Below are 12,800 nucleotides of genomic sequence, written 5' to 3'. Positions count from 1 at the left end.
AGTAATTAGCTATGCAATGGGAAAATAGATCTGTAAATTTAGTGCTAGACTTGCCAGTGATGGTTTGATTTCTAATCAAGGTTTTTTCTCAAATATATTTAGGAGGGAAAGGGGTAGAAAAAGTGGGGTTTTTTTTAAAAATATGAATATTTTTCATTACTGGATTATCCAGAGTTCCAGACACCTTTCCCTTTCTTCTTTTAGCAAAATTGGGAAAAGATGCAGTAATCTGTGTGTTGATAGGTTAACTTACTGGATGTCCTTATATGTGCAAGCAACAAATCAAAGTGTGTGTTAAAAGAGCAACAGAAATTCAGAAGTTCAATCATTCAATAAAGATTAAGCTAATTTCACTAAGATCTCATTTGGTTATGTATTTAGAGTCTATTATTTTAGCTATGAGCTTAATATATTTTTGCTGTCCTCATAAATCTGAGTAAGTTTATAAGTAACTTGTAAAATTATCATCCTTTCATCTCTTTTACTTATGCTTTTTTTTTCCCTTTATTTTTCTTTCATACAGGCCATGCACGTAAAGGTACAGGTCAAAGTGCATGATGTGTCTTTGTTTTAGATTTAGAGATGATCAGGCTCCAAGCACTCTTTCCATTGATCATAGCAGTGGCGTCACAAAGTGAAGCACCAGGTTCTACCTACTATAAATTTTGTCCCAGCTAAAGTGGCAGTCTTTGACCAGAGCAGATGAAATTCCCTTTGGCACTCCTAAATATTACTTAATGTGAAACTGTCTAAAGCTACCTTTTTTAAACTATTTTAGATGTACATTCTGCCTCTGCTGTACTTCTGCATTCTATTTTTTTTTTTTTGCTAAAATAGTGAAGTAGACATTGTAAAAGAAATGTCTAAGTAGAGTCATTAGAAAGGTGTATTTGCCTTATGATATTCAATAACAATATTTGTGAAAAATGTGCTATAACCTCTACCTCATCTGTACGTGAATAGAAGATTTTATTAAATGCAGTAAGTTTAAATAAGATATACAGTTCAAATCTTACCTTTTTCCAAAAGTAAAATGGTCTTTACTAAAGGTGTGAGGTTTGAAAAGCTTTAGAATAACCCTTATTTTTTTTATGTACTTAAAGTATTTGAAGATTTCTTTTCCTCCAGTGAACTATAGGTCACTTTGCTTCATTCATATTCTTTTTCTAAATATAAATTTCTAAAATAGATGAGTACTTTCTGACCTATGGTGTATTCTTCATGGGTGAAGTAGAATAAGCAGCAAAATGGAGCATAAATCCTTTCATCTTTCCCTTTACCCTATGTGCTGAGAAGCACACATGATGCTGTGAAGAACTGGAGACATGAGTAAAAAAGGGAGAAACTCTGTTAAGCTAATAACCTGATTTCATGCTTTGTTACTGTCAAACTTCTTCAGGTATACTGAGTAGGATTTAATGACTGCCCTCATAGTAATCTCAAAGAGCCAAAGCTCAAAGAGGGATGGAAATACAAAAACTATTATTTCTATAATCTTAACCAGTTTTAGCTGATTTTTAAGTGTAAATGAACTATTTCTTCCTTTACATTGTGTATTTAGTTATTATTAATCTACTAAATAATCTGTAATTGGTTTGTGGTATACAGATTTTTTCAGAAATATCCATTTGACTGTTTAAATTTTTAGAGAAGTAAGACTATTACATGCTTTTAGGCAACCAAATTGTATCATGCCTCCTGTTTAGGTGCTTTTAGCACAGTTAATTATTTAGGCAAAATATATCTGATTTAATGCTCTTTACATATGTAATGCAGGTATTGTGTGTGCATAGGCACATATTAGAACTGAAAGAGACAAAATTCCATTGTCATTTAGATTTCAGTCTGTGACTCTACTTACACATTTAGCAGCTGGAGAAGTGAATTCACAGACAGCAGTATTTATGGCAAAGGCAGACTGGATCTTCTTTCCATATTTTGAAAATTCTCCAGTTTTAAGGTTCACAATCTTATTTATCTCATGAACATAATGAAAATTGGATATGCAAAATGTCCACTGGTGTAAAAGATGCAGAAACCAGTATCTCTCCCATTCCTTTCTTTTTCTTTTTAAAAAATATATCTATTACATATTTTGTCATTCCTTATTTAAGCTGCATAGTGACGCCACTGGAGTACAGTGATACACTGTGGGATTTGTTTGTCTGCTGTCAACGTAGAGTACAAATAATGTCATTATTAAAGCCATTGCATCACTGTTTCTAAGGCACTTTGAAAAGCAAAGCTTTGAGGCAAAGTACTCTCTTGCAATTGTTAGTTCCTTAAGAAAGGAAGCCACATCCATTGCGTGTTCCCCACTTGCAAAATACTTTACACCAGCTATGTACATAGAGATTCCCCATCTAGAAGACAGAATTTGGCAAATTTTATCACCAAATAGAATACATATGGCTGCCTTTTTTCTTCCAGCAATTACTGTGATAATAGTGAGGCATTAATTGGGAAATAATAAATTGCAATGGATTCCGCTGTATCCTTATGTGGAACTACACAATATATTATAAGAATAGTAGTTTGTAAATCCTTATTGATAGAAGGAAAAGTATGTGCAGGGTTAAATGAAAGCATTTCTAATTTTGTACAAACTTGGAGGCCTAGTCCTGAAATCTTATCTTAAGCAAAACTCCCCTTGAGTATAGTAGGAGTTTAATCTGGGTACAGAATTCAGAACTGGGCTGTTTGATGTTGTTGCTGTTTACTGTGTGTTCATTAAATATATGGGTCTGTTTGAAAGATTTTGGTTCTCTGTCTCATAAAGGAAAAGTTGGATGTGAAATATGTTGTACATGTCTGTCATAAAAAGATAGGTCAGATGTTATTCTGTTGTGCTGTTTACTTCTGTCTATTTTGTTTTACTTTTCCTATTACTGATGATATCCAAAGATACAAAATTTTAAAACTTTTTGTCCCAAACGTATTAATATTATCCAAAGCCAAAGGGCAGCACTTTCCCAGAGGCACTAATTCATTGGCACTTTTTTGCATTGAATCATAGCCTTTTAAATAAGACTGGTTTTCAGATGAGACAAGTCAGGCAATATTCATTCATTCAGACCCTGGATAACTATTTTTTTTATAAATCTCTTACAAAAATGTAAACATCCTGAATTTGTCTCTGTAACATTGGACAAATAATAGTGTCCCCTGAGAATGCTTCAGCTTTTAATTTTAGGGTTGTTTCTGATTTAAAAGGTAAGATCCAGAAAGTATTGTCAAAATCATATATAAGAATGCACACAAAAGTGTGTGACTCCTATTACAACATTTCTGTTACTGCATTTTCTGCACTGGTGCACACCAAAAGTATTCCTTTAAATTTCCTGACCAAGCCTTCCTCTAGTGTAGCATTTTGAATTATTTGTACTACATCAGGAACATAGTTTCCTTGGACCACAGGGGAAGAGCATGTTGGAGAAGCGTGTGATCAGAAAATTATAGTAATTTTTCTTTTTTTCTTTTCTTTTCCCCCTTTTTAATTTTTTTTTTAACTTATAGTCTGGAGGACAAGATCAAGAGAGGAAGAAATCAAAACGTAGAGGGGATTTGTACTCCATACAAACATCCTTGATTGTGGCTGCACTTAAAAAGATGCTTCCTATTGGTTTGAATATGTGCACTCCTGGAGACCAAGAGCTCATCTCCTTGGCTAAGACTAGATACAGCCATGTAAGTGTGTGCTTTTAATAGTTTTTAATGCACAAATAAGAAGAACTTTCTAAAATTAATTTTGAAGCATAGAAATATAAGCAGTCAATATTATTGAATATCTGTATGTAGTGTAAGCAAGTATAGCTGCTAATTATTGTGCTTTTTTAAAAACAATGTGTATATAGAGGTGCATACTTTCCCTGTTATTTTCCAGTTGTATACCATGTGCAGTTTTATATATTGATGTTCTTTTGCACCAAATACTGAACTACAATTAGCTTTAATTTCCTTCAAAGTTTAACCCTTGTTTTATGGCTAAAGAAAGCCTTTGTCTCTTCTGGTATCTTACATTCTCTGAAAGCAAAAGAGGTTAAATTTCAATACTGAAATATAAGCTGATCTATGTTGTAAAAGTTCTTGTGAAATGAATCATAATCTGAATTGAAAAATTCTTCTACCGTTTTACAGAGGGACACAGATGAGGAAGTCAAAGAACACCTACGCAACAACTTACACTTGCAGGAAAAGGTAATATAAAAAAATCTGTCTCATAGATGCTGATGTGCAATTCTACAACACAGAAGGTGCAACAGTTTTTTTATTGTCATACATTAAAAAAGATAATTTAAAAAGCTATTAGATAGGTTTCAATTTTAAAATTATTCTTCCTGAAATTTCATTGCAATAAATGCTGGATTCGTAGCTTTGTTTGGTATAGTCAAGTTTCTGGAAGATCTGTAGAATGGGACAAGTGTGAAGAATTGAGATACTGGTAGTCTTAAAGCTCTAATTATTTAGAATCAGCTTGATCCAAGAAGAAAATAAAATTGAAACTCTACTACTTCAGCATTTCTTTTTGACTCTAGCTTTCACTAATGATTAAATTAGGTTTCTAAAAATATATACATTTTAAAGGGCTATAACAAAACACAAAAATGTTGTGTCATCTTAGCACTTGTGAGTTTTGCAAGTACATTTCTATTCCTACAATTCGCACACTGTCAAAGGTAATACCAATATGGAGTCCTCATCAATCTGTAAATTAAATATAATTGCCTACTGTGTTTGAACACAGTAAAAGTAACTTACTTATCTGTCATGGAAGTTGATTGTGTGTTTGCTATAAATTTGTGCTTGCATAGATTAAAATGAACACAGAAAGTAATTTAATGTGGTTTTCCTATTTCTGTCTTGCAAGGGAAAAAAAAAATCCCAAAAGCTTTGGCTATAACTTTTCACCTACTGAAATTCCAGCTGTCTTTTCCAGACTCCAAAAAAGAGCTTTACATTCTCAGTACAAAGGGTCTGCAAATTAAACTCAATCCTAATAGTAAATCTGCTTCCTTAATTTTAATGGAGTTAAGAGGAATAAATAAATTACAAGGTTCTTTATTTGGTTTCATGAAATAAAAATACAGAACCTTGCTTAGGAATTGAGTTCAATTGCCCAATTATATAGAATCAATGCCATTTTTTGAGCAGCTTGCAGATACTAATTTGGTCTGAAAGGGGACTGAAATTGGGAGTATTTATAAGCTTCTTTATTATACTATGGAAAGAGAACTGGTGTTGGTCAAATTCAGTGCCTTCATTCAGCAGCTTACAAATGAAATATATTGGGTTTCAGTCTGATGATCCAGCTGTGAAATGGCAGCTAAATCTGTACAAAGACATTTTAAAGAGTGATGGACCTACTGACCCTGAGAAAAATGTGGAACGTGTGCAGAGGATATCAGCTGCCCTGTATCATCTGGAGCAGGTAAAAAGCCAAACGTCTATACTGTGTTTATTTTTGAAAAACAGATTTTTCCTTGCAGAGATTATTTCAGGTATAATGACTGTCACCATTAAAGTGTCCAGATAAAGCTTAGGGTTTTGTACATGCGTGCATGCAAGTACCCATGCCCATACAGATGTGTATATATGAAAGTTATCTATGTAATCTGTTGAAGTGCCTCCATTTAGCTCCTGGGAAATCTCAGGATATATTTCTGCAAAACTGCATGAACAGCCATATGAAGTATAGCATGCAAATTATCTCCATGCTGTAGCTGAAAACCATATGATTTTAGGAAGAGGTGTTTGCTTGTGCACTTATTTTTAATATACTGAGTTTAGCCTGTCTCTTATTTCTCCCTCATAGGATGCTGTAGCAACTTTTGAGTTGCTTGCCTGTTTATCCAATTTATGCAATTTAAATAAAGGCATTTGTGCTCTTCCTACATAAAGTTAATCCGTTCCATTCACAAATGATATAGCACAGAAATACATGAACAAGTGAATATGCATTGTTAGAAACATACAAAATAACAATTTTTGAAATTTACCAAGTAGTCACACACATGAGGTTTTCTAGCATCTTGAATATTCTTGTCTGAATAAATGGAGAGATTTCTATATAGAAGATCCCTAGTATTTTCCCTTATTAATAAAAAAACATAAAGCCCCAAAAGAACATGTTTTTCAGATGATGCAGAGCATTGGTAACATTTCCTACTTTACTAACTAGGTAACCACTAGCTGTAGAAAAACTTTTTTATGGAAGTTGAAAAGTTTCTGTTGCATATACTAGAAGATATTTTCCCATAGGTTGAACAACCACTGAGATCAAAAAAAGCTGTTTGGCACAAACTCCTGTCAAAACAACGCAAAAGGGCTGTTGTTGCATGTTTCAGAATGGCACCATTATACAACCTGCCAAGGTAAGTGGCTGAAAGGTTTATTTCTTCATAACATTTGTTTGCATTGTTTACTGAGTGCAAATACTGCTTGTGTGTTTACCTATGTGTTTGCTGATTGTTAGATGTATGTAATTTTAAGAGACAAGAATTGACTAGTCATCAGCTAATTCTTGACAGTAGCAAAATAGACATCTCTTGGCAAATCACCTGAGTGGGAAAACACCATAAGAATTACATGCTTCATTTTTTTCAGTTATTCTGTATAGTTCCTCAATTTATCTGTGAAAATCATTAAGATGTTGCTGTCTCTGTCCATTTTTTTTGTCTGATTTGTTGTTCTGTTTGCTGTTTATTCTCCTGTGGGTTTTTTTTTTTTTTTGGTTTTGTTTGTGACTTTTTTTTTTTTTTTTTTTAATGATTTTGTATGGCTCTTCCTCTACTCTTGCATGAACACTTCATGCTCTGTAGCTTGTCTGGGCCAATCTTAAGCTACTACATTAGAATGTCACATGAATTAAAGCAACTATTGGGGCAGAGCAGTGCAGAAAGCACTGCAGAATGATATTTTTAGACTTCTGTGTTGCTCTGCTTCTTATTCCAGTTGAATGTAGATACCACAAAGTCCAAAATAAAATGCATCCTGTACCTGGATCCATCTACTGCTTTAAGCAGAATAATGAGATCATATGGCACTGGAGTAACTTCCTTTACTCTGTTTCTTCTCAAAAAATCTGAGTTTTATTCAGATAGAGGTTAACCATATGTTTAATTAGGTTTGCTTCTCTCTTTCTGCAATTTTTCACTTTTTTTGTTTATTATTATTCAAAGATTTCTGGCAAAGTATTTAACTGAAGGGTTGTGTTGGATTCTTAAATGTGTTTATTAAAGCAAATTTCCTTACTTGGTGTACAGGTCTTTAGCTAAAGGTCTGTAGCTGTGCCACTAACACTCTGGAAAAATATTAGTTTTGTACAAGACAAATAAAAAAACAGTTTATACCACAAAAAGCACACAATCTTCACAACCTTCCTTTACAAAAATGAGAAGTTCTAGACTATAGTAACTTCTCCAAGTCATTATGCTACCACCAGGTGATCTTTAAAGAACCCAAAAATGCAGAGGATTAAGTACAACATAACAAACCAACCAGTATCAACCCTTCCATCTGCAAGAGTAATGTCTGGCAAAACAAGAGGAAGTGGTATGAAGAAATACCATTTCAGTACAACCTTTTTGTGAGCAATTTTTTTCTTCACAACTGTATTCTGCATTTGTAAATTCTTAAAATATTTAGAATAAATGCATGACCACCCAAATGTTAAAAGGGCTCATCCTTTCTTTTTGCCTTACAAAGCACCCACTTTTATTTATTATATTTGAGGTTGACGGAATGCTTGTCAAGAGGCAAAGTGGGTAATGACTCTTTAAATTCTTGATTTTTTAATTTTCAATAAAATATGGAATAATACCATATTGAAATGGAAAATTTACATTGTCTGTAATTTTTTTTCATGTTTTTATGTTAAAAACTTTTCTTGAGCTTTTTATTCTCAAATTTTTTGGTAGGTTTTGTGGAGCAGTTTACTCCTGATTTGAATATGAATATGAGGCAAATCTACCCAGATGTTTCATTTTGTAGTTGCTAAAAATGAACTCTCATAAAACTATTTTTGTCAATTAATTGTGTTCTCTGCATTTCAAAACAGACAAGAGTGAAAACACTCTAAACTTAAAATCCTAAAGTTATGGAAAAGTTTGGGTTGGAATGGAATTTTAAAGGTTGTCTATTCCAACCCTGCTGCCCTGAGCAAACTTCTAGGTATATTGCTCAATTGACAGGTTCAAACCAAAGTTTTAAAGTTCAAAAGCTTATAGACACTTTTTTTTCCCTAGCTAAATGAGAGGATCCTGACAGGAAAATAAGGCTATCACACTATTATAACAATCTGCATCATCTAAATTGACACTGTTGCTCAGACATTCCTGAACCCTAGGGAGATTATTTCAAGTGGTGTATGATTTATTCTAGGAGCTATTTAAATCTCTTTGATCCAGAGTTTAAAATTAGCTATCTTGTCTATTTCTTCATTTTAGTTGCAGCTTTGTATTGGGAGTGTTAGTTCTTACTTTGATGCTAGAATCAATTAATTTAAAGGGTAGTAAACAAATATTATGGTATTAACCTTTCATTTATCCTAGAAAAGATAAATCTTCAGCAAATAATAAGATTACTCTTTTGAAAATTTTCCAGATATGGAGGTGGCTTTCAGCATAGTTTAGTTTTAATCTCAGAGTTTAAGATGATTTTCTGCAAAACTCACTCTGATGTCTATCAGTTTTTAGGAATTTCAGTAAGATATTTCAGGAACGGACATCTCTGTTGATATGAACAGAGATGTTTGTTAAATCACCAAAAAATTACTTTAACTTCTACCACAAATGTTCCAAGAACTCCTTTTAATGAAAAGTCCCTGTAGATACAAAACAAATAGGTATATTTTTTTTAGAATTGTATTTTTGAAAGAATTAAACATCAGTCAAGTTAGGAAGTACTAATTCTTCATGTTCTGTGTTTATTGAATGCACATGGCTTTGAAAAATTATCCTATGTGACGTTTTCTCTGGAATGTGTCTATGTTTGATGTTTTAAGGAAATTAATTTGAAAAAACTTTTGTCTTATTGTCTGTCATCTGTATATGCACATAGATACAGCAAAATTGTACATGGCAATTTTTCAAGCACAGTTTACGATACATTCTTTCTGACTACGTTATTGAATTTAACTTGTGCCTTTCTTCAATGAAAACCTATATGCTTTTCTTCAGACACAAAATTAGCAATTTCTTCCTGAGCACCTTTCAACGTGTTTGGCTGGAAAAAGTACATGAAAAAACTCAGTATGACAGGCTTATACTCAAGTTAACGGTAATGTAACTTGTGGAGAGCCTCTTGCTTATGCGCCCACTTCTTCCTTCCCAGCCATGATTTGATATTATCATAAAAACATGAATTTGTACAATTTTCAGAGGGGATTCTGATTGGTCAGTTTTTGAAATTTGATAATAAAACAGCATTAGTGCCAGCAAGTGAGCCTAAAGTGTTAACAGCTATTCCACTACAAAATACTGATTTGTGTGCATAGTGTATTTAAAATATATTTATTGGTGTATATGCAGTGCATTTTTGTAGCTTTTTTTGGTGGCAACTGATAAAAGTAAATGAAAGTGCTGCATTGGACAGCCTTTCTAACCTCATGTAGTGCAGCTCAGAAAAAATTTTCTCCCCAAATAACGTGAAGATGGAATTATTTTGCCATTATTATGTGTAGTCTTATTGCCATGAGTTGTATTTTCTGTGGAAAGTTAAATTAATGATTAATATACAGTAGCATTTAATATGACTTAGAGTCTTATAAAATTGGTAATTTTGTAGAACAGGTGTTTTATATTTCTAATGCAACTTCTTTGAGGACATGCTAATACTGCCCTGATTTGAAACTGGAAGAAAAGAAGCTGAGGTTAGGCTTCTTTCTGTGGAAGAAGACAATGATTTTCTGTAGATACTATGCTGGAAAGCACTTGATAGTTATTTTGGTGTTGATGGCCAGTGTCTGCTGTCTCAATGTTCTAAATCTAGTAATTTGGATTTACACCTTGTAGATGTAAACCTCACTCACTCCTTCTCAGTCTATTCCAGTGTGTGTTTTTCTCATGATTGCATTAAGGTATCAGTCCTGCAGTTTCATGTGTAATGTATTTTAGATGTCTCTTAGTCTTCAAAATATAAAGTAATGTATACATATGTGTATAAAACCAGTAAGAATGTTCAAAACTGCCTGCAGATTTGTTACTGACTGTTAGTTATGGTTTGCATTTTGTTCACTGACCAATCAGAGGATCAGAATTGTACAAATATGTATCCTTACTAACCATTAACCATCTGAGCTGTTATACTCTGTTCCGTTACCCCTCTTGATCTCACTTTCACAACCCCCCCAGGCACCGTTCTATTAACCTCTTCCTCAATGGCTATCAGAACTTTTGGATAGAAACAGAGGAATATTCATTTGAGGAGAAACTAGTTCAGGATTTGGCTGTAAGTACTGACATAACTGGGCATATATTTCAATGCCCACTTCAGTGTGTATTCTATGTATCTATAATAAACTATTTTTAATTTTTGTGTACTGTATGCATAAACTTATATTAATCCTTATGCTTCACAGCATAAGGTAATTTTCTGCTGTGGTCAAAAGGACTTTGTCCTTTGATGCGCACTGAAGTGCATTAAGGTGATCTATGCCTTCAGGCGAGCTACATGACACTCATTCTTGGGAAGAGAAATGGATTAGATGAACAATCTGACTATTTTTGTCATTATGGTAATTCCTAGGTTTGTATATATTATTTACTGGTTTGGTTTTTTTTTTTTTGAAGCTTGATACTATTGATCCTTTTCTCTTTTAAAATTTTTATTGCATAATTAATTTTAACATTTTCAGCTTTGATACAAATTACTTTTGCTGTTTTCCTTTTTGATTCATCATAAGGACAAACAAATATATGCAGCCATATTCAGCAAAATGTAGTTTACCAGTGTACTTGATAAAAGTGATTGGTAAACTCCAGGATTTTGGTAGTAAACATCAATTCAGAATGCCTGCTGCTCTTTCTCCTCCCTCTATGTAGTTAGCTAGTCAAAAATATCTCCAAGGCCCTTATCTCTACAGTCTTTAAACACCATGAAAGTTAATATACAGCTTCATGGATCACATACAGATGCATCAGGAAGTGTTATACCTGATATTGTACAGATATAGAGTGGTTTGGGTTGGAAGGGATCATAGAGATCATCTAGTTCCAAACCCCTGCCATGGGTAGGGACATTCTTCACATGCTCTGAACAATTACATGGTCAGTCTTTCTTTGACTTTGTTGCTTCTTGCTAAAGGAAAGAATGAGGCCATTAATCAAAGCAGTGCCTGCAATTCTTTCCGATTTCCTAGATAAGTAAATTGAACTTCTGTAATTACAATAATTACTGTTACTACAATAAATCTACAATAACTAGTAACTGTACAAAAGTGTGGTAACACAAGTAAGGTAAGGGTAATAATTTGATCTTTGGCCAGTTCTACTATGCTATATTTTAAATTGCCAAAAAATATTTGTTTACAATAATGAGAATTAATTGAACCAAGGTTACTTAGAAATTATATATGAATTTTAGCTAATACTGGTCTGAATGGGATATACGTGATGATGTTGTTATAAATTATTCCAGTATTCTACTACAAAATAATTGAGCTAGAATTTCCTTTACATTCGGGTCAACTGGAGATGCATGATTTCTCTTGAATAAGACTTCCCCAAGATTTTCCCTGTCTCATTCTCAATACCTTGCAACGGAGAAAATTCTAAAGTTACAAAAAATCATGAATAAAAACCATATACTCTTATCTCTTCTAAGTCATACCGGCCCATAATGTTGCAGGTTATGCTGTAAACTCCTGAATAAGATTAATATGGGCAGATATAATTGGATAGAATAAAATTACTGAAATCCTTTCCTAAGCTTAATAACTGGATTATTTTCTTACTTATGAAGCTTAACTTTTATATTCTAAATCTTGAGACAGACATCTCCAAAAAAAGATGAAGAGGAGGAAGAAGAGACTGAGAAAAACCATCCTGATCCACTTCATCAGATTATCCTCTATTTTAGTCGCAGTGCTCTTACAGAGAGAAGGTAAAAGAGCTGTGTGGAAAAGCCCATTGAGTGAAAGAACACAGTAACTGAATTTTTAGTAACATTACCAAAGTTATTTAAGACAAGGGTAGTTCCTTACTGTACATGGTGAATACCTTTTCCCCTCTCAGTTTCATTAAAGTTTTCATATATTTGAACTCAGTAGAACCTTTATATTGAGATACATATTGACTATTCTGGACATTTTAAAAGCTCGGTAAATACCCAATGCAGAAATTATTAAGCATGACTTTTCATGAAAACACGAATTCTAAAGGAATTGCAGGTTTAATCAGAGCACCTTTCCCTGGTCTCTCCTGGTAATAGATGTGTTTTCTTGGTTTTGGTATTCATTACATTTCACTCAATAAGTCAGAAAAGGTTTGGTTGATGTCTATGAATCTCATTGCCAGTTTCTGTTTTGACTTTAGATTGTTGATTAGAATGATTAGCTTTTTATGAGTACTCTAGAACTTCTTATAGTTTTTCTGTATGACTAATCAAATCTTGCCATCTGACAGTAATAATTATTCTAATTTATGTTTCCATATTACTTTTCTGCACCTTCAACAGCCAGTGATGACCCAACATGACTAAGTGGGATGCACATATATACCTTTAAATTGTCTGAGTAAAAACTTAGAAATTTGGATTTAGATAAGAGAAGTCATTCATGACACAATTTTCAAGTTTAATAGCTT

General features: G+C 33.1%; 1 protein-coding gene across 20 annotated transcripts in view; it reads left to right on the top strand.

Annotated features, from left to right (window-relative positions):
- Positions 1 to 12,800, top strand: part of RYR3 (ryanodine receptor 3) — a 195,754-nt gene that overhangs the window by 153,711 nt on the left and 29,243 nt on the right. For 9 of the 20 annotated variants that reach the window (XM_072930138.1, XM_072930144.1, XM_072930137.1 and 6 more), the window contains 7 exons: positions 524 to 538; positions 3,517 to 3,687; positions 4,138 to 4,197; positions 5,297 to 5,428; positions 6,259 to 6,371; positions 9,177 to 9,276; positions 11,990 to 12,099. In XM_072930138.1, the coding sequence (XP_072786239.1) occupies positions 524 to 538; positions 3,517 to 3,687; positions 4,138 to 4,197; positions 5,297 to 5,428; positions 6,259 to 6,371; positions 9,177 to 9,276; positions 11,990 to 12,099 (701 nt within the window). Of the gene's footprint in view, positions 1 to 523; positions 539 to 3,516; positions 3,688 to 4,137; positions 4,198 to 5,296; positions 5,429 to 6,258; positions 6,372 to 9,176; positions 9,277 to 10,349; positions 10,447 to 11,989; positions 12,100 to 12,800 lie in introns of all 20 variants that reach the window. The other 11 variants (XM_030274525.4, XM_041716675.2, XM_030274524.4 and 8 more) reach the window with 3 other exon arrangements.

Source organism: Taeniopygia guttata, chromosome 5 (assembly GCF_048771995.1).
Source record: "Taeniopygia guttata chromosome 5, bTaeGut7.mat, whole genome shotgun sequence".
NCBI lineage: Eukaryota > Metazoa > Chordata > Aves > Passeriformes > Estrildidae > Taeniopygia > Taeniopygia guttata.
The sequence above is the reverse complement of the archived record's forward strand: the minus strand, read 5'-3'. Positions and strand labels throughout refer to the sequence as shown.